This window comes from Geotrypetes seraphini, chromosome 4, assembly GCF_902459505.1.
Source record: "Geotrypetes seraphini chromosome 4, aGeoSer1.1, whole genome shotgun sequence".
Classification (NCBI taxonomy): domain Eukaryota; kingdom Metazoa; phylum Chordata; class Amphibia; order Gymnophiona; family Dermophiidae; genus Geotrypetes; species Geotrypetes seraphini.
The window spans coordinates 258,011,345-258,038,247 of record NC_047087.1 but is presented as its reverse complement, the minus strand read 5'-3'; the positions used below and the strand labels follow the sequence as shown (position 1 = coordinate 258,038,247).

The 26,903-nt window shown below is 43.8% G+C and overlaps 1 protein-coding gene across 2 annotated transcripts in view; it reads right to left on the bottom strand.

Annotated features, from left to right (window-relative positions):
- The window catches only part of PCGF5 (polycomb group ring finger 5), a 123,105-nt gene that overhangs the window by 34,316 nt on the left and 61,886 nt on the right, over nucleotides 1-26,903 (bottom strand). For both annotated transcript variants that reach the window (XR_004539239.1, XM_033942280.1), the window contains exons 4-6: nucleotides 24,919-24,978; nucleotides 16,165-16,310; nucleotides 656-754 (exon numbers count right to left, since the gene is read on the bottom strand). Coding sequence is in view for 1 of the 2 variants with exons in the window: in XM_033942280.1 (XP_033798171.1) it covers nucleotides 656-754; nucleotides 16,165-16,310; nucleotides 24,919-24,978 (305 nt within the window). In the remaining variant the exon portion in view is untranslated. The remainder of the gene's footprint in view (nucleotides 1-655; nucleotides 755-16,164; nucleotides 16,311-24,918; nucleotides 24,979-26,903) is intronic.

Below are 26,903 nucleotides of genomic sequence, written 5' to 3'. Positions count from 1 at the left end.
TGTAATGGCTGACATAGAAACCTGCATTGCTTCAAAGGCCAAATAAATATTTTGAAATTTGCCAAAATTGTGTAGGGATGCTGTACATGGTCGCAGTATGATATCAAACAAAGAGCTATATCTCCACAAGTATTCCACTGGCAGCATTAGGGCAGGGGAAGGAAGGGAAAACAAGGTTTCAGGACCTGATGACAGACAGCTCCCAGTGGAAGATTTTATCAGCGAAAAAACACTTCTTCGAATTATCCTCAATAATATTAACTCACACCAGGAAATTTTATTGAAAATTTTTAATTATAGAATTTCAGTAATATCCAATAACCCCTTTTACAAAGCTGGAATAGTGATGCTGCCACGGTAAATGCACCAAAGTCCTTTAAATCCCCATGGACTTTGGTGCATTTACTGCACTGGCCAGCGTTATCAGGCTTCATAAAACAGGCCCATATTTTGCAACAAACAAACAAAAACCTTCACAGACAATAAATCACAGCTTCTTTAGTTCAATAAATTACAAATTAATTAGTACATTAGCTATTTCAAATATCACTAAACAATGTTCCTAAAAGTACACAGTGCACTAAGAAAAGCTCAGTTATTTTAAGTACATTCCTGAAGGGAAAAAGAGATTAAGGTTATTTCTCTCAAAACTTACCTCATAGGTACTTGGAAGCTTTAGCTTTAAGCTTAAAAATTTTTTAATAGTTCCAACTGTAACACGTGTAGAGCAGCGGATGAATTTCTTCATTAAACCCTAAAAAGCCCAGAATTCAATTAAGAAAATGTTAAAGATTATAGAAAGTAAATAAATGTTAATAAATATCTATTGTCCATTCCTTTATGATACAAAGTAAAAACTTTTAAAAACTTTTTTAAAACAAAAAATAACGTAGAAAGTAGTTGTGTGCTTTTGTGGGGTGCAGGGGTTAAAGCTACAGCCTCAGCACCCTGAGGTTGTGGGTTCAAACCCCTGCTGCTCCTTGTAACGCTGGACAAGTCATTTAATCATTGCTCCAGTTACATTAGATAGATTGTGAGCTCACCAGGACAGACAGGGAAAATGCTTGAGTATCTGAATAAATTCATGTAAATCATTCTGAGCTCCCCTGGGACAACAGTATAGAAAATTGAATGAATAAATACAATGCCAAAAATTTATCAGAAACCAGCAAACAGAACACCTTGCTACAATTCCATAGCTCCTACTCGTACTCCTTAAGATATCTACCCGTACTCCTTAAGATAAAATTTACCAGTGGGATAATCTTTAAGGGTACAGAGAATATGTTCAACCATGGAGTTATATCGGGAAGAAGCAAAGATTTTACAACAGAGACTATTAGATAGGAAATACCTGAAGTTAGCAATATGGAAAGCCTACTTCCTCGCCATGACCCTTCCACCTCGCCCCCTAATTCCAAGGCCCGAAACTAATTATACTTTCCACCTTGAATCTCATGTACTGACATAATGTATCTTTATTGTAACCCACCTGCACCCCATGTACTGACAAAACGTATCTTTATTGTAACCCATGTACTGACTAAATGTATCTTTATGGTAACCCACCTGTTTCCCTTACACTGACAAAATGCACCTTGATAGTAAACCACTTGTATTGTAACCCACTTGCATCCCATGTAGAGAATGACACGGTGACAAAATTCATCACCGTTCCCGTCCCCGCGGATAACCGCGGGGAATAATCCCATGTCATTTTTTAGTGTCTATTTCATCCTCAGTCCTTCTACACCAGCATTCTTCAAAGCAAAGCTTGAGGGTCAGTGGTTGTGGCCATTCATACTCTGATTCTTCCCTCTCTCCTTAAAGAATGACATGAAGATTGTTTACCACGATTATCCGCGGGGACGGTAACAGTGATGAATTTTGTCACCATGTCATTCTCTAATCCCATGTACTGACAAAATATATCTTTACTGTAACCCACTTGTATCCCATGTACTGACAAAATGAATCTTTAATGTAAACCACTTGCATCCCATGTACTGACTAAATGTATCTTTATTGTAAACCGTTTCTATCCCATGTACTGTCAAATGTATCTTTATTGTAAACCGCTTCGAACTTCACGATATAGCGGTATATAAGAAATAAAATATTATTATTATTTTAATGGTGCAATTTGCTCAAAGAAAATTGCTCTTGTAGAATGTAGGATCCGACCAACAAGAAGAAAAATTGGTTTGTGTGCTCCCATTCAATAGAATGGGGCAACAAATGAAATTTGCGATTTTAAAACACTGGCATATAATTCAATCTTTGTTGAAAGAATTTACAATACTCCCTACAATTGCAAACCAAAGAAATAAAAACATAGGGGAAATAGTAGCTAAAAGCAGAAATGCTAGGGAGAATGTTGTGCATACACATAGAATTTGTGGATCTTGTCAATGGTGTCAATACATTATAGAGGGACATAATGGACAATACCAACAACATCAACAACCTGTAAGAGTAAAAAATATAATCTATATGATACAATGCCATTGTGATCTTATTTATATAGGTAGAAGTAGTAGGCCAGTACATGTTCAATTAAATGAATATAAATCAAGAATAGTGACAGGGGCTCTACAAGCCCCCTTAGTTCAACACTGGGGTGAGAAAAAACACAGTTGGAAGGATATTAGATGGCAAATATTAGATCAGGTTAGAAGAGAAAGGTGGGAGGGAGGAAATTGTGTAAGGCAAGGGTGTCCAACCTGCGGCCCAAGGGCCGCATGCCTCCCCGTGAAGTATTTTGTGCGGCTCCGGTCAAGGGCGATGCAGCGTTTTCTTCTGCTGCCCCCAGGTGTTTATTGTCTTGCTGCAGCGTTTGTGCAGCCCCAGAAACATTTTTTTTTCGGCCAATGAGGCCCAGGGAAGCCAAAAGGTTGGACACCCCTGGTGTAAGGCTTCTAAATTATAAAGAACAAAAATGGATTTTCACGTTAGAGACAGTGACGTCCAAAGGTTTAAATTTAGAAATTGCATGGCTAACACTACTTTGATTTGAAGTGTAATATTATAGTGGGAGTTTTGCAATATATACATATATACAATATATACTTAATTAAAAGTAACATGACAGCGATAATATAGTAAAGAGCAGGAAGTACTTGGAATCAGAACTATGCCCAATTAGAACATAAGAATGAAATGACGTCACAGGGAATTTCCTATAAATGAGCTCAGCAGAACGCTGCCGCGATCTTGTCTAGAAAAAAGTTCAGGCTAGATGGTGGTATATAATGTTATGAGGTAAGAAAATAAGAAGTTTAATATGCAAGTTTTTTGTGGTAACAAATTGGAGATGAGTGCAGTAATGATATTTTTTATTTATGCTTAGGGGACAGCCTTGATACAGCCGGTGAGGTGAAACATGTCAGCAAGTCCCCAGCCGACAATTTCAGCTCAACAAGAGTTTTAAAGAACGAGAATAGCAAATAGTAAAAAATAAAAAAAGTATTTATATTAATAAGGTGAAAAGTATATTGTAAAAAAGAATTGATGACGATTTGAGCAGTACTTCTATAAATCAATGAAGGATTACTCCACTAGACTCCGATGATCCTTAAGCAATGATAAATGAATAATGAAACCTATTGAGTTATGGAAGATTGCATAACTTTATGATATCACTATTTGATACATCAGAAGCTGATATTTTCTTACTTTATAATCTCACTAATTTCATAATGTTTTAATCAGAAGGTGCAAATTAGTACCATGTTGCCTGAAAATCAGTGAAACTCTTTATACTCTTCAATAAAAACAAGTGAAACATGAAAGCAAGTAAAAACCATATCCACTGATACAGCTGCTTCAAACATTTATACTCATTTTTTGAAACAGTAGTGTATATGACTGGTAGCACAGGCAAGTGGAAGAGAAAAACAGTAATATACTACCTTGGAGTTACTATTAATATGCAGAAATAAATGTTGACATGATATTAGGTCCTAGCAAGTAAGGAATGATGGATACTTATATACTGTAAATACTCAAATACAAGTCGATCCAAACATAAGTCAAGATCCTCATTTCCCCCCCCCAAAAGGAAGAAAAATAGTTGACTCGAATATAAGACAGGGCTTAATATTAGATTGCCATGCCAGACTCTGCACTTAGCCCCCCTCCCTGCCAGGCTCTGCACCCAGCCCTCTTCCCTCCCTACCCTACCAGGCTCTGTACCCAGCCCCCCTCACTCCCTGCTAGGCTTTGCACCCAATCCCAAACTCCCTGCCAGGCTTTGCACCCTGTCCCACCTTTCTACCCCTCTGGTGATCTAGTGGTAGACCGGGACAGTCTCTGGTCTGACTAACAATTATTTTTAACACCCCCCCCCCCCCCGCACTTACTTTTTTTCACCATTTTTAATCCCTGGTGGTCCAGCAGTATATAGGGCAGGAGCAATCTTTCCATGCTCCTGCTCCGTGCTGAGCCTCTCCCTCCCTGGATGTCTGCCTCCAATCTCGTGGAAAACAGCATACCCGACAGGACAAGCTTTTCACACTTCTTGTCCAGCCCCGCGCCAGCAACCATTCAGAGAGTGGCGCAGGGCAGGACAGCGAGCACGAAAAGCTCAGTCCTGTCGGGTGCGCCACGAGATCGAAGGCAGACATCTAGGGAGGGAGAGGCTCAGCACGGGGCAGGAGCGCAGAAAGATCGCTCCTGCCCCATACAGCGCTGGACCACCAGGCATTAAAAACAGCGTAAAAAAGTACCTGCGGGTGGGGGGGTGTTAAAAAATAATTTAATTGTCGGCCAGGATGGGAGACGGGAGGGATCCCTCCTGTCCCGGCCTACCAGGTCATACGGCATGCCAGTTGAGGCCTGCAACAAGTCCGGGAGGAGGTCAGGTGGGTCATTGGGTGATGACCCAAATATAGGACGAGACCCCCAATTTTGGGCCATTTTTTTTGGCTCCAAAATCTCGTCCCATATGTCAATACAGCTATTTAAATGGAGGGATTAGGCCAGCACTGATCAAACATGTTGTAGCCGAGACCCTATTACTGCAGCCACAGAAAACACAAAAGCCCTGGAGGCATGGGCTGAAGACATCTCAATGCACAGTCTGCCAATGTTGCAATCCCAAACATTTGGAAACACAATCCACATTTTGGGAAGCTTTGGATTAGGCTGCTGTCCTGTAGATCAGTGTATCTCAAACTGTGTGCCGAAGAACACTAGTGTGCCTCCTGAGATTCCAAGTGTGCCGCGGCACACTGAGGAGGAAAAGAGGCTCCTGCCAGCTGACTTCCCTACACAGTACAGCGCCAGTGCTGCCCGATTTGTCGAAGGCCTGCATGTTTCCCCTTTCTCTCTAGCATCCTCCGGCTTCCTGGTCTCACATTTAAAGCTAATTACAGCAGCCTGAAGAGGATTGCCGGTAGGTAAAATGATTTTATTTTCAATATAGTGATTGAAATGTGTCAGTTTTGAGAATTTATATCTGCTGTGTATTTTGTGTGTATATGAAAAATGAATGGAAAAAATTATATTACAAGTAGTAAAGGGGATGGTATCTGGGACAGAGCTTGGTTGGGGTACTCAGTTGATATTTGTTAGACTTAGGGAGTACTTAACTTGAAGTAGTTGAGAAACACTGCTGTAGGCAATCAGCTGGCGCCAGTGCCTCTCATTCTCTCCGTCCCTCTTCACTGCTGGCACCCTCTACTAGCGTCTCAGGGCCCATCTGGAGGGCCTCTGCACATGCGTGGACGTTGACGTGATGTGTGATGTCATCATGGCGACATCCGCACACTTCTAGGTGCCTCAAGCCGTGGCCCCTACCTTTAGTGTGCCCCGGCTCGAGAAAGTTTGAGAGACACTGTTGTAGATCCTTAAACTCTCTGGGGAAGATTCTCAAAACTTACCATGCCCCTAACGATGTTCACTAAACCTGTTCCAGCCAGTTTAGTGTGCGTGTATTTTAATGGCCAATTATCAAAATGGCTCACCAAAGTCTTTTCCAAGCTTTTTAGCAGTCTCCGACTTTGCAATGCAAATGAAGTACAATGAGGCAATTCTCTTTCATCACCGGATGGTTCCCTAACCTCATTGTACTACATTTGCAGGCAAATTTTTCCAACAGGATCTGAGCAATCATAGCCTTACTTTCCGGTCAGTGCCTGAGAACTGATAGGAAAGTAAGGCTCGATAGCTCAGATCCTCCCCCCTCTCCCCAAATAAAAAAATAAAGAGAGATCTCAAAATGAAGATCAGCAAGAGATGCCCACTCCCTCCTACCACCAACATCAAAGAACCCCCCCCAAAGCAGCAGAAGGTATGCCCCACCTTCCACCATCATCAAACAACCCCCCTCAACAAACACCCTTGTATCAAGGCCCGCTTGGAGAAAAGCTAACACTACCGAAACTAGAGCAGAAAAATGACTCCACATATTTTTTGGGCGTACCAATACAGTAAAGTCTTCCATGATTTAACATAGGGAGAGACTGTAGTCGACTTCTTAACACTTGAGAAGAGTGGCAATGACCACTTCTGAATACCCTTTGCACTTCTTAATGCTTCATGTTCAAGAGCCATGCCATAAGAGCAAAGTGATCCAGATCTTCCATGCATATTGGACCCTGCGAAATGAGGTCTGGATGCACCTGCAACCGGAGGTCATGGACTGTTTGATGCCATGATTCTTCCCTGATGAGTTGCAATCCATTGAAGGACTCAGCATATCATGGGCCAAGGAGGGAAGACATACAACAGGACACTCTGAGGCCACAGCTGGACTAGAGCATCTAGACCTTCACTTCTGGGCCTAACTCTCCGACTGAAGAATTTGTCTGTTTCTTGTTTTTTGCCATTGCCATGTCATTAACGTGTGAACGACTCCAGCACTGAACAATGACCTGAAATGCTGTCGTCAACAGCATCTACTCACCCAGATCCAAGATCTGTCTGCTGAGGAAATTGGCTTGAACATTGTCCACACCCGCGACAAGCACTGACATAGCACCTGGAGATGACGTTCCACCCTGTGAAAGAACATGCAGGCTTCCAGATAGAGATGCACTCTTGGTGCCTCCCTGGCGATTGACATATGCAACCGCTGTAGTATTGTTGGAAAAGACTTTGATCACTTGACCTTCAAGAGTCTTCTGCAATTTCACCAAAGCCAACCAAATGGCATGCAGTTCTAGCCTGTTGACTGACCACTTTTTCTGAGATAGGATCCAATGTCCCTGAATTGGACCATAGTTGCAATGGGCTTTCCAGCCCAGGAGACTGGCATCTGTTGATACAATCACCCAGGAAGTAGTCTGCAGATGCAAGCCCTTGGAAAGGGACTGAGGATGGAGCCATCAATCCATACTGGCTCGAGCCTCCAGCGTCCAAAGTACAGACTGCTGTAAGGCGTCTGCCTGTCGAGAGCAGTGAGAAAATAACAGTTCTGTAGAGGTCGCATGTGGGGGCTCTCACCCACCATGGACCACAGGACTTGAAGATAGTCCCACTCTGACGGATCTGACTTGTCCAAGAGACAAGATATTTAAGTGCACAGCTTTCATCTGCGTGCCACTAGTTGACAAACTCGGCTGGCAGCCCCAGATATTTCAGGGATTCGATGTCAAAATTGCTCTTTTGGTAATTTACAATCCAACCCAGGTCCTCCAGTACTCAGATCATCTGATCCACTGAGTGCCGATCGTCCAGGTAGGGATGCTGTTGCAGTCCCATCTTGGGCAGGTAAGCTGCTACCACAACCATCACTTTGGTGAAGCTGCGAGGAACTGTTGCCAGGCTAAAGAGTAGAGCTGAAAAACATGAAATCTGAGAAACTTTCTGTGGTCTGGGAAAATAGGGATATCCAAGTAGGTCTCTGTAAGATCTAGAGAGGCTAGAAATTCTCCCAGGGTCACCGCTGCAATGAAAGAGTGAACTGTCTCCATTCGAAAGAGCGGAACTCTGAATGCTGCATTCACATGAGTAAGGTCTAGAATGGGTCTCCAATCATCAAAGCCTTTCTTTGGCACGATAAAGTATATGGAGTTTCGCCCTGAGCCTGAGTGTTTGGGCAGCACAGGTTCTATGGCCTCAATATCGAATAACCTTTGCACAGAGGCTTGTACTTTGATCGATTTTTCTGGGTACCTTGTGGAAGAATCCACAAACCAATCTGATAGAGGCCGGGCAGATTCCAGCTTGTAACCGGATCGAATGATGTCCAGCACCCAATAGTCAGACGAAATCTGAGCCTAGCTCTCCAGAAACCCATCTGCCCCCTATATGAAGAGGGACCTCCCTCGGCCTGCCGTCATTGCAATTTCTTGGTGGATGGAGCAGCATGGGACGCAGAGGGCTGGTTACACCTGCATCTGGAAAACCTCTGCCAGTAGCTCTGGGAGAATCTGTGCGACGTAGAACTGGAATACTGATGAGAATGCCTGGAGCCACAAAAATTAGAGCGCCCTGAGCTTCTAGAGCAGTGTTTCTCAACACACGGTACGCATACCATTGGGGGTACACGGGCCGCTTGTTGGGGGGTTATGTGGCCTGGCTGCCAATTCCTTTGAAGGACTCCCAGGGATCCTGCATTCCTGCCTGTCCCCCCACTCTGAAGTCGCTTCCGGCGATCTCTGCCTGACCCCTGCCATGAAGCCGAAACAGTTACCACCTGCATAGAGCCACACTTGCTCCTTGCAAGGATGGTGCACACAGCGATTCACACGTGTCAAGTTTAAGTAGCTGACCCAGAAACCTTCTCTCCGACATAAGAGTTGATGTCTGAGGGAAGGCATGTGGGTCAACCACGTGCAGTGTGTGAATCGCTTCTTGCACTGTCCCCGCTGCAGACAGAAGGAGAAAGTGCGGTTCAAACAAGAACTGGGTCGGCTTCAGGGGGAGAGACGGGCAGGGAGGAAAAGAGGGATCCCCTGCCATGGCAGGGGGCGAGCAGGAAGGCGGGATCCATGGAGGCAGCGGCAGCTTCTATGGACAGGCAGCTACTTACATGCATGGAGGGGGAGGGGGCACAAACTCAACACAGATGGAATGGATAGGACATGAACATGGGACACAGAAGAGAGGGAGAAAGGGGACACTAACTTGAGACATAGGAGGGAGGGAATAGAAAGGGAGAATTGTTGAGTATGAGTGTGTGAGTGAGAAGGAAAGATGGTGGCATATGGGGAAAGGAAGAAAAGAAAATTGGTCATAGAGAGAGGAGAGGGAAATGCATGGGGAAGTGAAGGATGAGAGGGAGAAATGTTGGATATGGTGGTGAAGAGGGAACAGAGGGACAGATTGAAGGGGATTGCAAGGGGAGGAATGTTAGACATAGTGATGGAGGGAGAAACGTGGCATTGTGCTGGAGAGGGGTGATAGAAAGAGAAACGGGCATGAAGCTGGTGGGCATTGGTGAAAAATGCTGCACATGATCCAGGGGATGAGAAAGGGAGAAATGTTGGACGTGGCAGTAGAGGGGGTGGGAAAGATGCCTGGATCTCTCAACACAGATGGACAGTGAGAGAGACTTATTGCCAATAGGGGTGAAGGAGAGAGGAAGAGAAGTTAGACTCATGAAGGGACAGAGAGATGTTAGTTGGGGAAGGGAATAAGGTTCAGAGGAGAGGAAGCGTGCAGGACTAATGGAGAGAGTGAGAGATGGAAGGAAAGAAAAGAGGGAAGGAAAAATGTCACATTCAGGGGAAGGGGAGAGGACAGTCAGTAAAAAGTTGAACACATGGAGGGAGAGAGAAAGTTGTTGGTTAGGGAATGAGGACTGGAGGAAAGGAAGCATGCAAGAGGCAGAGAGAAAGAGATGTTGGACTGGTGGAAAGGAGGAAGAAATGTTGGATGTGCCAGTAGAGGGAATGGAAGAAATGCACCCTGGATCTCGCTCTCTTTCCCCACTCCCTTTGCAGCAGGGGAGGGAATGAAAGAGGGAAACATGTTGCCAATGGAGCGGAGGAGAGAGAGGAAGAGAAGTTGGACTCAGAGAGGGACAGAGAGAGTTGTTAGTCAACATAGTAACATAGTAATGGCACATAAAGACCCGAATGGTCCATTCAGTCTGCCCAACCTGATTAATTTTTTTCTTCTTCTTCTTAGCTATTTCTGGGCAAGAATACAAAGCTGTGCCCGGTCTTGTGCTCAATCCATCTAAATCATCCCAGCCATAGAAGCCCTCCCCAGCCAATCCTCAACTAAATGGCCATATACTGGCACAGACCGTGCAAGTCTGCCCAGTACTGGCCTTAGTTCTTCAATATTTACTATTATTTTCTGATTCTAGATCCTCTGTGATCATCCCATGCTTTTTTTAACTCTGTCACCGTTTTCCTCTCCACCACCTCCATCTGGAGTGCATTCCAGGCATCCACCACCCTCTCCGTAAAGAAGAATTTCCTTATATTGCTCTTGAGTCAACCACCCCTCAACCTCAAATTATGTTCTCTGGTTTTACCATTTTCCTTTTTCTGGAAAATATTTTGTTCTACGTTAATACCTTTTTAAGTATTTGAACGTCTGAATCATATCTCCTCTGTCCCTCCTTTCCTCTAGGATATATATATTCAGGGCTTGGGGAATGGAATGAGGTCTGGAAGAGAGGAAGCATGCAGGAGGCAGAAAGAAAGAAATATTCGTTGCAGTCAGAAGGAAGTGCAATCAGAGACTCATGATATCACCAGACAGCAAAGGTAGGAAAATTGATTTTATTTTCAATTTAGTGATCGAAATGTGTCAGTTTTGAGAATTTATATCTGCTGTCTGTATTTTGCAATATATTTGTCTATTTTTCTATAGTTGTTACTGAGGTGACATTGCGTAATTTAAAGTCATCTGCCCTGATCTCTTTGAAAAAACCCTCAAATACAAATGACAATTAATATTTTCTCTGCGTACAGTGTGCTTTGTGTTTTTTTAATTTTGTGGTTGCCATGATGCATTAAGATTATATTGTATGTATATGAAAAATGGATAGATGAAATTGCATTACAATTAGTACTATTATTATGGGGGTGGGGGGTGGGGTCTGGGGCGGAGCTTGGGCGGGGGTACTCGGTTGATAATTATTAGGGGTATTTGGCTTGAAGAAGTTGAGAAACTCTGCTTTAGAGGCTCTGGGTCTACTGTCAGGCAAGACCTAGGGGTGACTGTCCACCACACAATTCATGAGATCATCTACGCCTTTACCAAACTTTGCCTCTTAAAAGGGAGTCTGGCAAGAGTAGATCTAGAGGTGGAATCGCCGGCCAATTGTCTGATCCAGAGTATTCTACGAGCACAAATTGAATAAGCCGACGCTTTACCCAGAACATGTATAATGTCATATAGGGTATCAGCTATATAATCTACATCAGAAAAATGACGCTGAGGAGAAGGATCATCTCCAGCACTCTCCAAAGTGCGCAGTCTGGATAGACAAGCGAATATGAGAAAGGATGCCACCAAGGCAGTTTTGACTCCCAAAGACACTGCCTCAAAAAGTCTCCTGAGAATTACATCCACTCAGCAGTCCTGCATGTCCTTGAGCACCACATTGCCTTCGCTAGGAAGGGAGGTGCGCTTAGTGACCTGGGCAACCAAAGAATCTACTTTAGGCTGGTTAAAAAGTTGCTGACACTCCTGTGCCATAAGATACAGCCGGGACATGGCTCTTGCTACTTTGAGAGCCCCCTCCGGAGAATCACACTGCTCCGAGATCAAGATGTTAATATCTGGAGGTCAGGGAAATGCTGAGGACTGAGCTCTCACTCCACACGTAAGGGAGGAGGAAGTAGAAGTTGCTGGCTGAGTGACTAAATTCAACTCCTGCAGAGACTCAAATAAGATCTGGCAAGATAGCAAATTTAAATAAACGCAGAACTGTGGGATCACAAAAACAACAACGAAGGAGACCAGATGGTGCTCAATCCTTTTTATTATAAAACAGACTTGACAAGATCGTGTTTCGGCCCAAGAAGGCCTGCCTCAGGAGTCTTGGTGTTGAATGATAAAACAAAAGATGTTTTAATCCAAATGTCCAAGTACTGCAATAAAAACACTAGTAAAGACCAAAGGAATGGCTGGCTCTCAAGTCCCCTGCCACAGAAGGAGCATCCACAGAAAATAAGGGATCAATAAAATGATCATCATTATCCATATCCCCTGGCAAGAGCTCTCCTAAGTCCTGAACAGCAGCAGACTGTGAAGATGTGCCTTGTGAGGCTATGCTGTGGCATACAGCAGGACTGCACAGCATGGCTCTCATAAAAGGCTTTCCACAAAAATTTCAAGAAGTCTGCAAAGGCTTATGTAACAAGGAGCATCGAGTCACCTTATGAAGACTACTTTGCATTTCTTGGGCTATGGGGCATCCATGTCCTTAAGCACGGAATGGTCACTATGTCCAGCTTCTGAAAAAGAAAAGCCGCCCTTTTTGACACCTAAGTATGTAGAGGAGAGGTTAAGCTGGTTGCTCCCACTTCTTTGGTCCACACCACATGGCGCAAGAACGCTCCTGTTGCTTAAATTTTGCACCATCCTGGAATGAATTTGGGGTAGAAGAGCCCAAGGACTCCATTCCAACCAGTTTTCAGGCAAAAAATGAAGTTTTGGAAGTGCAGGGAACATTTTAAAAAAAGATCGCTAAAAATCCAAGATTTTTGCAAGTAAAATTGCTAAAAGAAATACTAAATTAAAAACAAACAAACAGCGAATTTAGGATCAATCAGATGGGGGAATACAGGGAAACATGTAGAAACCTTCAAAAATCTGTTTTCCAGACCCCCATCCCTGATTCACCTCATAGGCTGAAACAGCTTTACTCACTGTGCCCTGTGCTAGCAATATGCTGCAATCTAACTCTGCTCTTTACAGTAGCTGGAAAGGAGAAAAATCACTGTCTCATGCTGGAAATGCCTTTTCAACGCTGATCTTTGGGCTGCCAGTCAAGATACAGTGTCTGACCATACCTCCACAAACCAATGGATGTGCTATCAGAAGGGGGAAGCCGACACCCTGCAAGATACCACTGAGCCTCCTACAGAAGCCTAGCAGCCTGCGCTCGAACCTCTGATAAACAGTAGGTGAGGGATTAAAAGCGGGGCCCTGAGCTCCAAAAATACTTGTGTGGGCTGGCTAACAGGTACCACCAGGGATCGGCCTGTCAACTGCAGATGTCAGTCTGCTTCTCTATGAAACGAGATGTTTAAACGTAAGGCCTGAGAGTAGCAAGTTGCAGTAGTCTAAGCATGAGGTGATAAGGCCGTGGACAAGAGTTTTGGTAGTGTGCTCAGAGGAAGGGTCAGATTTTGGTAATATTACAGAGGAAGAAATGGCCCTGTTGCACCGTGCGTATCGCTTAAAGCCACTAGAAGGCCTTGACATTAAGGAGAAGACCACCAACACAAGATTTAAGGACTCAATAATCCGGAAGAGTCGATTAATAAAGAGGTTGAAAAACCCTCGATGCCCTCAGCTTAAGAGAAGGCTCGAAATGGTCCGAAGGCCTGAAAAAAATTGGTCTTTCAAAAGAAAATAACTAGAAATTAAATAACTAGAAATTAAACAACTAGAAAATAACTAGAAATTAAATAAAAAGGAAAACTTTGACAAAAAATAACGAGGGAAGGCAGAATAATGAAAGGGCTTTGGAACTTTGGAAGATCTCTAAAAAATACAGCTTCTTAGCTCTGCAGAAGACTAAGAACTGATGGTCAAACAAGCTGATGTTGGGCAGGAAGGCACCAGTGCATATGCAGTATGGGCAGTCTCGAAACTTAAATTTTTTTTAAAGTCTGTACCAGGTTCTGTGTATGACGTCTCCTGCATGTGAGAATATACTACCTGCTTTCCTGAGATAATGGAAAATTTTCCAAAAGGACACCAGCGCACATTCTGTGGTAAGCCTTTTTTTTCCCCAATTCTTTATTCATTTTCAATTCTTTCAACAAGTATACAATAGTAAATCAAATAATCATACAAATTAGAGAATGACACGGTGGCGGTTACCCGCGGCTAGCCGCGGGTAACCCGCCGGAACGGGGAATGAAAAATAACAGTCGCTGCGGGGACGGGGACAAGGCCATTCACCGCCCGTGGAGCGGTGAATGGTCTTGTCTCCGCAGTGAGGCATTTAGGATCGCGCGGTCCCCGCAGCCACCGCCCGCCCGTAGCGTTTAGCCATCTCCCTCCCTCTACCTCACCTTAAATTCTGAGTTTGCCGGCTTCCATTTTCCTGAGCCGCACGTGTTCAAAAAGCCGTGCACGCGCAGCTGCGCGAGTCCATCAAGCTTCTCCTCTGACGCAACCGGAATCAGGAAGTTGCAGGAGAGGAGAAGCTTAATGGACTCGCGCAGCCGCGCGTACGCGTCTTTTTAAATGCGTGTGGCTTGGGGAAAAAGGAAGCCGGCAAACTCAGAATGTAAGGTGAGGTGGAGGGAGGGAGCTGGCTAAACACTGCGATCGGGTAGGTGGGGGCTGCTAGACCGTGAGATCGCGTTTGTTCCCGGCTCATACTAGGAAGGAGGGAGTGAAAGGAAAAAAAATTCTGGGCCAAGGGGATGAAGAGAGGGAAAGAAAGAAACCCACAGCAGGAAAGAAAGGGGAAGACAGGCAGGTGAGCCAGATGCTGGAAGCAGGGGGGGGGAGAAAGAGGGAAAGAAGCTAGATGGGGTTGAAAAGAAGAGACACGCTGGTATGGAAGAGGAAGATAGGGGAAATCTGGACAGAGGAAGGTAACAGAAAGAGGGAAAATTATGTGCATGGGGCATAGGGACAGAGACATAAAGGGGACATGCCATGGGGATGGTATATGGACACAGGGGGGGGGGGGCAATGGCAGATACATAGGAGAGAATTAGAAATGGGGAAAATAGGAACACAGAAGCGAGATAGTTTGTGGGAATGGGACAGGGACAGAGCTCGCAGGCTCCAGCGGCTTGCACAAATTACATTGTAACGTGCCACGGAAATAAGAGGGAGGGAGGTAGATAGATAGGCCACGCGAGAGGAGCTGAAGGGTGGTAGAAAGGAACAGATTGTAAAGGAGGGAGGGAAGGGTGGTGGTGGAAAGGAATAGAACAGACATTGAAAGAGAGTAGAGAAGAACAGACCCTGAAGGGAAATGTGGAAGACAGAGTGGGGAGAAGATGCTGGAAGGGAAGAAGACAGATGCCAGACTATGGGGGAGCGGAGGGAAGAAGATGGGTGCTAGACCAATTAGGGGAGGGTGAAGGGAGAGGCACAGTAACAGCAAATGGAAGACGCAGAGAGAAGACACACAGTGGATGGAAGGAATTGAATGAGAAGATGTGGAAAGCAGAAACCAGACAACAAAGGTAGAAAAAAAATTATATTTATTCATTTATTTTTTGCTTTAGGATAAAGTAGTATATTAATTGTGTTGATAAAAATTTATAAACAAAGCCCTGCCAGCTGAACATCTCTTTCTCTAGTTCAGCAGCAGGAACTTTGATTTATAAGAAAGGAATAAGCTAAATATTACAGTACTAAGGCTTATATGGATGCTGCGGGGACGGTGACGGGGCGGTGAATGGGATGGCAGTGGCGGTGACGGTGAAAGGGATGGCGGTGACGGTGACGGGGCGGTGAAGGGAATGGCGGTGACGGAGCGGTGCAGAGGATGGTGGGCAGGAGACGGGGCGGTGACGGGGACAGATTTTTTCCCCGTGTCATTCTCTAATACAAATCACTTGAAAATCATAACTAATATTGCCTTAAGTACCAAAATACCCCCCTCACCCCTCTTCCATCAATAATAATGAATTAAATCAACTCATAAATTATACCTCCCAAATCCCACATAATATTATTCTTTATGTAGAAAGGTGTCTAATCATGCGAATATGCAATCAATGCCCCCCAAATCTTTTTAAAATTAGTATAATTTCCTTTCTGTAAAACAATAATTCTTTCCATTTTATATATATAACATACGGAATTCCATCAAAAGGTAAGCCTTTTTAATGTGTGGTTAGCATGTGCTACAGCTTACTGTAACCTGCCTGAGACTGTACATACCATGCTAGTCAACTCCCTTTGCACCATCTCCCTGATTTGTTCTTGAAGCGAGAGCACAAGTACCCATAGAAGGATCCCATAGAGAGCCATCACATCATCATGCTACCATCTTCCTATGGGAATAACCATACTCTTTCAGAAACCAACATAGCTTTGCAGAAATGCACTCACCTTCACTACATTATCGCCTGACTGCCCATTATTCCGCAAACAATCAAGGCAGATTGCAATCTGTGGGTCACTTCTATGATAGTCTTTATCATCCTCATTTTCATAGTCTTCATCTGTTCTGGGCTTTTTAGCTTTAGGGCTTCCATCTACAAAATTAACACAGTAGGTTAATAATAATAATAATAATTTTATTTCTTGTATACCGCCCTGCCATTAGTTCTAGGCCGTTCACAACAGTAGATAAATACAATCATATACACATTTCTATGGGCAGAATTATACATCATGGTTAAAAAACAACTTAAACATGCTAGGGCTTTATAAGAAACACACCCGAATTTAAAAAATACTCTGGCTCCAAATGGCAGCCATTGTAGTTTGGCATAAAAAGGACTTGCATGTGATCATATTTTTTAAGACCAAAAATTAAACGAATGGCAGTATTTTGAACTAATCGAAGTCTTAATATAAGCTTTTTTGTTAGTCCTAGATAAACAATATTGCAATAATCTAAACTGGACAATACTGTGCTCTGAACTAGTAATCGAAAGGATTCCATATCAAAATACTTATTTTGATTTCTAATTCAGAGCACAGTATTGTCCACTTTAGATTATCTCACAAACTATGAACTAAGCTATAGGACACAAAAGGCATTAAGCACAGTAGTAAATCACTAATCGAGAACATACTCTTCTTGAAAGGTGGAAAGCTGAAGAAGGTAATTAAGCACTGCTTAGTTTCCATGCTGTAAGAACCAGAGATTTGAGCTTGAAATGTAGTATGATGCCCTGGTTCTATTTTAAGGCAGGACAAATTCAGAGCCTGAATGGAGGGCGAGCAGTCTTAAGAAGTGGAAACCAATTCTTATGAGGCTAACATGGTGCAACAAAATAATCGTGCTGAGTTTTTTTCTTTGTTAAAAATTCATTCAAAGTTTTTTTCCCCATCGTTGGAGAGAGACAGCTGAGGGGAGATATGATTGAAGTCTACAAAATCCTGAGTGGTGTAGAATGGGTACAAATGGATCAATTTTTTACTGTGTCAAGATTTACAAAGACTAGGGGACACTCTATGATGTTACATAGTAATACTTTTAAAACCAATACAATAGCTAACCTTTGGAATGCATTGCCAGAGGATGGTAAGAGCGGTTAATGTAGCTGGTTTTAAAAAAGGGTTGGACAAGTTTCTGGAGGAAAAGTCCATAATCTGCTGTTGAGACAAACATGGGGGAAGCAACTGCTTGCCCTGGATCGGTGGCATGGAATGCTGCTACTATTTGGGTTTTTGTCAGGTACTTCTGTCTTGGATTGGCCTCTGTGAAGATAGGATACTTGACTAGACATGGACCCAGTAAGACTATTCTTATGTTCTTATGATATAGGTAGATATACATAAAAGAAGGGCCAAATATAGTCTGTGTCTAGTCAAGAGGCAGCCAGGCAAGGATGACTTTTATTTTGTGGTATCCAAATATATCAATGACTGGCTCAGTACTCGCAAAGACACAACACTGAAGCATTTTGGAAGTCTGTCCGTATCAAGGAGTCCTTGATTAACTACCTATCTATCTATAACACACAGAAAATCATAACACACAAAATATATACACTTCTCCCTCCCTTCGCGGTTGCCTCCCAAACAAAATAAAATTTTAAAGGCTGCCTTTGATCCATCCCTGCCTCCCTCCTGCGTCCCAGACCTCTCCAGACTTTACCTTGTGGTCTAGCAGTGAAGCAGGGCAGGAGCGATCTTCCTATGCTCCTGCCCCATGCAGAGCCGTCAACAAAATAGCTGCCATGTGTTTCCGTGGTCTCAGAGACTACAACGGGAACTCACGGCAGCCACTTTTGTTTATGGCTCTGCACGGGGCAGAAGCGTAAGAAGATCGCTCCTGCCCCGCTTCACTGTTAGACCACCAGGTAAGGTTTGGAGAGGTCCAGGACGCAGGAGGGAGGTGACAGCATTTTCTGTTTAAAATTTGTAAATTGTTTGAAACAATGGTTAGTTTAATTGATAAGAAGGTGTGACACTTGCAGGAATGGTAGATGAAATCAGTATGACTGGCTTCTTTATCCCATTCAAGTAGCATATCTTCTTGATATACAATCCAGTCAGGCTGGATGCTTAATGTATGTGAATTCTGTGCAGGAGCATTTAGGCTCTGATTCTGTATAGGATGCCTGGGAGAGGTGTCCTATACAGAATCAGGCCTACACTAAACCTCGATTCTGTAACCAGCATCCATGTTACAGATGCTGGTTAGAGAATCGGGTTAGATTAGACACGGGCCACTATGCTTATCGCAGCAAGGGATATGTATAGCGGCCGCCTGTCCCATCACCGGCAGGAGGATGTCCAACTCCTCCTGCCGGAAAGCTCGACCCTCCTCCGGACCCCCCCAACTAACCTCCCTCCTCCAACTAACCTTTAAATGTTGGTCGGCTGGACGGGTCTTGCTGCCGTTCAGCCGACAGGCCCGCCTCGTGGAAATGAGAAGGGCCCGCCCCTTCCTGGCCCATTCCCACTAAATCTAAGGCCTGATTGGCCCAGGCTCTAGAAGCCTGGACCAATCAGGCCTTAGGCATAGCGGGTCCGCCCATTCCCACTAATCCTAAGGCCTGATTGGCCCAGGCTAGGCACCTTTCTTTCTCTCTCCCCCTGGCTCCCCTCTTTATTTCTGCCTTTCTTTCTCTCTCCCCCTGGCCCCCCTCTTTATTTCTGCCTTTCTTTCTCTCTCCCCCTGGCCTCCCTCTGGATTTCTGCAAACACTGGATTGCAGCTATGGATTGGACACTTCACATATAGAATCCAGAAGGGATGTACCAGAATGTGGGTTTCAGCAGCTGAACCATCCACCATACAGTCCTGTCTCCCTTGGATTATTTCCTGTTCCGAGTTTTGAAGAAATCTCTCCATGGACAGCAGTTTTCAAGTGATAAAGATGTCAAGGAAACTGTGACGACCTGGTTTGAATGTTTATAAGAATTCTTTTCAAAGGGGTTAAGGTCATTGTAAGAAATATGGCTGAAGTGTTTTGAAATCTTTTTTCTTTCCTACTGAGGTAGATAAATTATTGAACTAGCGCTACTGGATTCAGAAAAAAATTTCAATTCGATTCAATATGATTGTCCTGCCCAAGTGGGTGTTTTTTTCAAACATCCTGGTGGGTTTAATTTATAGCCTCTTCACCCCCTTTGCCCTCTCCACACTGGTGCTGTAGTGTAAACAAAATAAACAAACAAAACAGACTTCCCCTCTCTCTGTTAAATCCTAGCTCATGTTTGCAGCAAAACACCAGCTCTGGCAGGATACACATTTCAAATCTGACGTATTGAAATCACAAAACAGAAAATATAATTATTTTTTCTACCTTTTGTTGTCTGGTAATTATTCAAATCTTGTTGGGCCCAGACTCTGGTTGTCTTCTGATAACTCGCGCGCCAGGGTCTCCTTCTTTCTTTGTGCTAACCATCCTTCTTCCATCTCTGTCCTCCCCTTCCGTTTCCCTTCCCTCCCCCAGAGGTCTGGCAATCTTCCCTTTTTTCATCTCCATCCACGCAGCTACAGTGATGGACCCCACCATTCCCAGATCCACCATCTCTCCTTTTCTTAACTATCCTTTCATCTCGTATCTCTCCCTCCTTCTCCAGTGTAACATTTTTCCTTCCTTCCTTTTTGCCTCCCCATCTATCTCACCCTCTCCATAAGTCCAACACTTTCTGCCTCCTGCGCGCTTTCTCTCTCTGTCTTTGCCTTGTCCCTCGAGTGGCAACCTTTCTTCCCACCCCCAACCCAACATGCTCTCTCCCTATGCACCATCTCACCCTCCCCTCCAGGGTGTAGCACCTTTCCTTTCCCTCCCTTTCTCCCAGGTCCAGCAGCATGTCTTCTCCCTTCTCTGCTCCCCCTGTCCAGCAGTACTCCTTCTCCCTTCCCTGCACCTCCTGTCCAGCAGTACCCCTTCCCTTCCCTGCTCTCCCTGTCTAGCAGTACCCCTTCTCTGCTCCTCCTGTCCAGCCGTACCTTCTCCATTCCCTGCTCCCTCTGTCCATCAGTATCCCTTCTCCCTTCCCTCCCTCCGTGTATTTCTAGACAAGGGCCTCCTCCCCCGAAGGCCTGCATATTCTCCGGCTTCCCCCTGGGCTTCCTGCTCTTACCGCAGCCTGCAGAGAGGATCGCCGGTGCTCTTCGCGATCCTTGAGTTCTGCCACCATCTTCAGAAGTACGTTCCCTCTGATGCGGATCCTGTCCCTGATGTCAGAAGAGGGGCAGGACCGCATCAGAGGGAACGTGCTTCTGAAGATGGTGGAAGCCTGCAAGGATCGTGTAGAGCACCGGCGATCCTCTCTGAAAGCTACAGTATGAGCAGGAGGCCAAGGGGGAAGCCGGAGGATGCAGGAAAGAGCGCCAAAGCACAGAACAGGGTAAAACTAGGATTTCTGCAGCTCTTCCCAACTGACCATCCCCCTTGCCCTCTAAAGCAGGAGCGGCAGCAGCAGGCCAGCAAGAGGCAGCGCTGCCACTCCTGCTTTAGGAAGGCATGAGGAGGAGGGTCGGTCAGCATAACGAGTCTTTGCATGAATGGCAGTATAATCAAGTAAAGAAGAAAAAAAAAATCTGTACAAATTTTCTTTCCAAATCATTTGTACTTTACAGGAAATACCACCACTATAGTGTATTAGTACAGTATTTCTCAACTCAGTCCTGGAGTACCTCCTTGCCAGTCAGGTTTTCAGGATATCCACAATGAATATGCATAAACTTGATTTGCATACATTGCCTCCATTATATGCAAATTTCTTTCATGTATATTCATTGAAATCTGAATGGCAAAGGGGTACTCCAGGACCGAGTTGAGAAACACTGTTTTTAATAATAATAACTTTATTTTTATTTATTTTTTATAATAATAACTTTTTAGTACATACTTTTGTTGAAACAGCTAATAACAAGTATACTACAAAAGATCTCAACATCCCTCCTCTTAGCAGCTCAGTAATGAACTCTCAACTCCAAGGGCTGTTCTTCTCAGAACAGCAATTCTCAATCTACATACTTCATTTGTTTAGAGCTTTTGAAGAGTTTTGATACTATTTGTCATAACTAATTTTGGCACCCTCCCACTGAATAGCTTGTTAAGACATAACAGAAGATAATCTATCCAAAAGGCTTAAGCGGCTTGTTTACACAAAAAAGTTTTAAGAAATTAAAATAGAAATAACTAATATTGAGAAGTGTACAACAAAAGCTATCAAGAACCTCATATAAATGGTGTACTGGATTTCAAATTGAATACCTGATGTGGAATAATGTACAGTGTTCTCCCCAGGGCCTTTCAGCCGGGCGCTCCGCCCAGCTAATTTAGATGAGCGCCCGGCTGTAATCTCGATCGCAATCCTGCTGCTGCTGCCACCTTCTGCTCAACATTAATAAAACAAACCCTTTTCACCGGCTTGGAGATTTACCGGGCTGACTCGGCACAGCCTGAATCGCAGGAGCCTGACTTTTTTTTTTTTTTTTTTTTTTAGTTTTTAACGCCAGCAAGCAACTTGAATCCATGCTCCGGGGCTCTAACATGTGCATGCCGCTTCTCTCCGAAACCGGAAGTCACGTCCTGAGGGAGGAAGAGAAGGGAAGTCGGCATGAACACGCCCCGGAGCATGGGTTCCCTATAGGAGACAGGTCAGCTTACAAGTAACTTGCTCTTGCTTGCTTCGGGCTTTCTTCGCTGCCGGATCCTGCCTACTTTCTGTTTCTGAAAGTAGGCAGGACCCGGCAACGAGGAAGGCCCGAAGCAAGCAAGAGCAGCGAGTTGTAAGCTTCCTTCCGTTGCTGACTTATGGAAGATAGGTCAGCGATGGAAGGAAGCTTACAACTTGCCTTAGTCCAGCCCTGCACAACATGCGGCCCAAAACGGATCTCACTGCCGATATGGCTCTCACTCCACTCTCCTTTGAAGATCAGCTCAGGAGGCAAGATTTAGCCCGAGATCAGACAAATATTAAAGCGCATTTGAAGGCATCTGAGCAGATTGAGGAGAACATGTCCTGTTTTTCCATGCCTAAAAATACCACCTTGTCTAATGTAATCTTTGATCAGATCCTTAAGAGTGATGCAACTATGTATGCTGGACAGTCTCCTCCAGTAAACAGAGCTTTAAAGCCTGCAACCATACAGAACCAGATGGTCAAAGGGCTCCGAAGTGTTGCCAAGGGATCTGTCTCACAAGTTTCTGACGCTGGCAGATGTAAGCACAGCACGAGAAATAGAGACTTGTGGCATTCTGTGTAGAAAGCTGATGCATAATGAATTTACTATTACCCATGTAATAGTGCCAAAGCAGTCTGCTGGACCAGACTACATTACAGTGATATGGAGAATGTGGAAGAATTATTCAGTGTTCAAGATCAACATGATCTCCTGACAGAAGAAAGACGGAGAGAAAGAGAGAGGCCTAGACCAAAGGGGAAAGACAGGAGGCAGATACTGGAGAGAAGGGAAGGAGATAGAGATGTCAGACCATGGGGTGGAGTGGGAAGGAAGGAAGGAAGGAAAGGAGAAGAGAGAGTTGCCAGAGCATAAGGGTAGAGACAAAAAATGGAGAGGTGCTGAAGCTGAAATAAAGGAGAGAAAGGGCACAGGATACAGAGTTTATTGAAGGGACATAGAAAGAGGGAAGATACCATATGGAACAGAGAGAGGGCAGACACTGGATGGAAAAGGCAGAAAGGGTGGACAGTGGATGCAAGGGGCAGAGATAGGGTGGACAGTAGATGGAAGGGGTAGAGAGAGGGTAGAGGCTGGGTGGAAGGGGCAACGAGAGAGGACAGATGTTGCATGGAAGGGAGCGAGGACAAATGCTGAATAGAAAGAAGAGAGTGAAGAGAAGATGACTAAAGCAGAAACGACAAAAGGTTGAAAAAAAAATATTTTTGTTGCTTTACGTAGAATCAAGTAGTATTGTAACTGTATTGATTAAAATTTATCAATAGGAAATGGAAATAAGGCAATTTTGGGAGGGAATAAATCCCTTTCCTCAGGTCAGGACAGGATACCATAACAGCTGTATACTGTACTGTCTTGAAGAAAGATTTGGCCTCTGAAAGCTAATTGAAAAATGGATTAGTCCAATAAAATGGTATTTTCATATTTCTCATTATTTTATTTCTATTTGTTAATTTGTAAAGTGGTGACTGTTATGTAGAAGTTTTTTTTTCAAATTTACATCTACTGTCTTTATATTTTGCATAGTATTAGGGCAACAAAAAAGGAAGGAGAGGTCCAACCTTATCTGCAGAAAAAAACAACCAGGAACAAACAAAAACCAACTGCAGATGTGTACAAGATGCAGGTAGAATTTATTGTGACAAATATAAATTTATAAAAACCTTTTTCCCAAACAAGATCCCTTGTTTGGGAAAAAGGTTTTTATAAATTTATATTTGTCACAATAAATTCTGCCTGCATCTTGTACACATCTGCAGTTGGTTTTTGTTTGTTGCACAGTATTAGGGGACATGTGTCACTGTTTCTGTGGTGTTGCATTGTATGAAGAGTCTGGTTTCTATATATTTCTATTTTTAGTTTGTGATTATTCCATATTGGGCGAGGGTGTATCTGTGTTCTGTGTGTATGTAAAGGACATGGCTTTCTGTTAGCATCGACTACAGGATCAATTGACTGTGTAGGATCTGGTTTGTTTAGTTTTACAATGCGTGTGTTGGTGTTCTAGTGCTTACTGCAGTGTTTAAGATGCTGCCTTTTCCTAGATGCACCCTTATTGTGTGACTCATGGATTATTACTAAAAATATCTTTTTTTATATAGAGGAGGGGGTTGTTAAAAAAAAATGATTAGCACTGGCTGTCATATATACTAGGTACACCACTGGATTTAATGACTCTATTCTAACTTTACTGTTGACGTAGGTGTTGTCCCCCCCAACACAGACACACATTATAATTAAATTAAAGTTGTATTATCATCAAGTAGCTTTCAAATGACATTATAAGCAAATAAAAATAAAATATTTTTAATACATTGCTAATTATTACCTGCATCTTTACCTATACTGTTTTGCCCTAGCTCTTACTTTGCACTATAGCAAAATAAAAAAGAAGCAGATAAAGATCAATCATACAGGTGCCCTTCAAGGCTCAGTAACACCTCTCCATAAATTATGTGGAAGAGGTCTGGAAGTGGGGATAGCATCTATTTCATATCCTCAGTGAGACCTCAGGAAGGAACCTAGTGATCAAAACATTATTAGAGGTGTTGTACAGCCATTTCTTGTATGACTGGATGAGCTATATTTATCTTTTTTTTTTGTTGTTTAAATTCATGCAGAAATAAATGGTTAGATTGAACCTAATGACTTTATTAACGCATTTCCCTTTTTTAAACCTCTATACTATTTGAAAGAGGGTGAATATCTAATTATTCACTTCTAGAATTGGATACTTCTTAAATTTAGCAAAAATATTCTGGCACAAGTGTCAAACCTTAAAAAAGGAAGTCATACCGAGCATTGGAAAATAATAATAATTAACTAATAAAAGTAGTATACATTTAATTTTCCCCACTATCAAATTTTCACGCCCCGCTCCACCCGGCTACTTTTTCATGCCACCCGGCTGGAAAAAATTTCTGGGGAGAACACTGATGTATATTAAGTAACATTTCTAACCTGCACCAAAATGTAAAAAATAAAACCCAGAAAAAACCCCAGAACAAACTTGTATGTACCTACCTGCTCCAATTTCTTGAGGTTTGTTTCGTTTCCAGAATTCAGTTTCACGTCGTTGTTCCTCTAATTAATAAAACAAAGACTCTGTGACACAAATGATTACATAAGGAAACAGAAGGAAAAGTGGCTTTTCAATTCATAAAGGATCAGATATACTATGTTTTTTTTTCTGTAGACAGATATATAGAATTAAAAGAAATAAAACAAAAAGAATAAATGCAATACCTTTTTTATTGGACTAACGTAGTGCATTGTTTGATTAGCTTTCAAAGGTGATCCTTCTTGATCAGATCAGAAATAGACAAATGTTGATAACTATCAGTATATGTGAAACATCAAAGCATTTCAGTGATAAGTCTCACAGGAGGAGGGGAGTTAGGGTGAGGTGTAAGACAAAAGGGGTAGAGTTGGTGAGTGACAGAGACATGAGGCAGGTGAGGACGGAGACAGTTATAAAAAAATTCATGGTCTGTAATGTGACTGAAAGCCAAGGTCTTTACTTGAGTCCTGTTTTGTGGGTTTTGAAATATTTTGAAACCCACAAAACAGGACTCAGGGCCCGATTCACTAACCTGCCCGATCATGACCGATCTGTGTCTGATCCGGGCAGGGCCGATCGATTCTGGAAGCCAGAATATTCTAATGGGGGTCATCGGAGGCACACCCCCATCCGCCGACACAGAGCGCTAGGTAGCGATCCCGACGCATGCGCAGACCATCTACTTTGCCTGTAGATGTCTGTGCATGTGCCTGCTGTCTAGTTTTGGTTTTTATTAAACTTTTTTTTACTGGCTCCAACTCAAAGCTGCTCTCTGTCACCCTTCCCTGCAGTGCGAGCCCATGGTTTTAACCCACGGATTTAAAGCGGGTTAAAACCACGGGCTCGCACTGCAGGAAAGGGCGGCAGAGAGCGGGGGAGGCAGAGAGCAGGTCGTGGCGGAGAGCAGGAGAGCCACCTATCCAGAATTCAATGATCAAAACATTTCCTCCCTCCCTCTGCTTATTTTAACTCTAAAATCCGAAGCAGAACAGCCAAATGGACAGAGCCAGCCGGGTCCAGCGCTCTAACAGTTCCCCAGGATCAGATTAAAGTTCAGATGTGAACATAGGGACAAGTGCTGGTTTCATGAATAACCCAATACAAAACAGATGGAGTTTCTCTTTATCTGATTCTCCCCTGCAGAAGCAACAGGAGCTTGGAGTGGCGTGGCTCCGTCAAAGTTTGAGTAACAGAAGAGTTTTCTCGAGAATGCCAATTGCATTTCTACCAGTAACAGCCATGATATAACCACCAAACAAAGGGCCCGGACTCACCTGCTCTCTGCCGCCCTTCCCTGCAGTGCGAGCCCGTGGTTTTAACCCGCAGGTTTAAAGCAGGTTAAAACCACAGGCTCACACTGCAGGAAAGGGCGGCCGAGGCAGAGAGCAGGGGAGGCAGAAAGCAGGTCGCGGCAGAGAGCAGGAGAGCCGGGGACCCACAGAGAGAGTTGGGGAGGTAGAGAGGAGGTTTGCTGCAGGGCTGGCAGGACAGTTGGAAAGGACATGACCTACCGGTCCCCAGCAGTCGCTTCTTGTTGATTGGCCAGCACAGTCGGTGTTCGAGAAAAAAAGTTTAGTGAATTGCGTCCCTGCCTATTTTGCATGCTGTTTCCCCTCATTTGCATGCATGGATCGGAATCAGATCGGTACACAGGTTAGTGAATCATGTCGGAAGGAAATTGGGTCGCAAACCGATCGGTACACGATCGGTTTGCTTAGTGAATCTAGCCCTCAGTAAGGACCTTGGCTTCTTATCACAGGCCATGAATTTTTTATGACTGTCTCTTCCTCACCTGCCCCATGTCTGTCTCTCTCTCACCTCCACCCTACCCCTTTTGTCTTACACCTCACCCAACCCTCCTCCTGTAAGACTTATCACTGAAATGCTCTTATATTCCACATATACCGAAAGTTGTCAACATTTGCCTATTTCTGATCTAAAGAAGAAG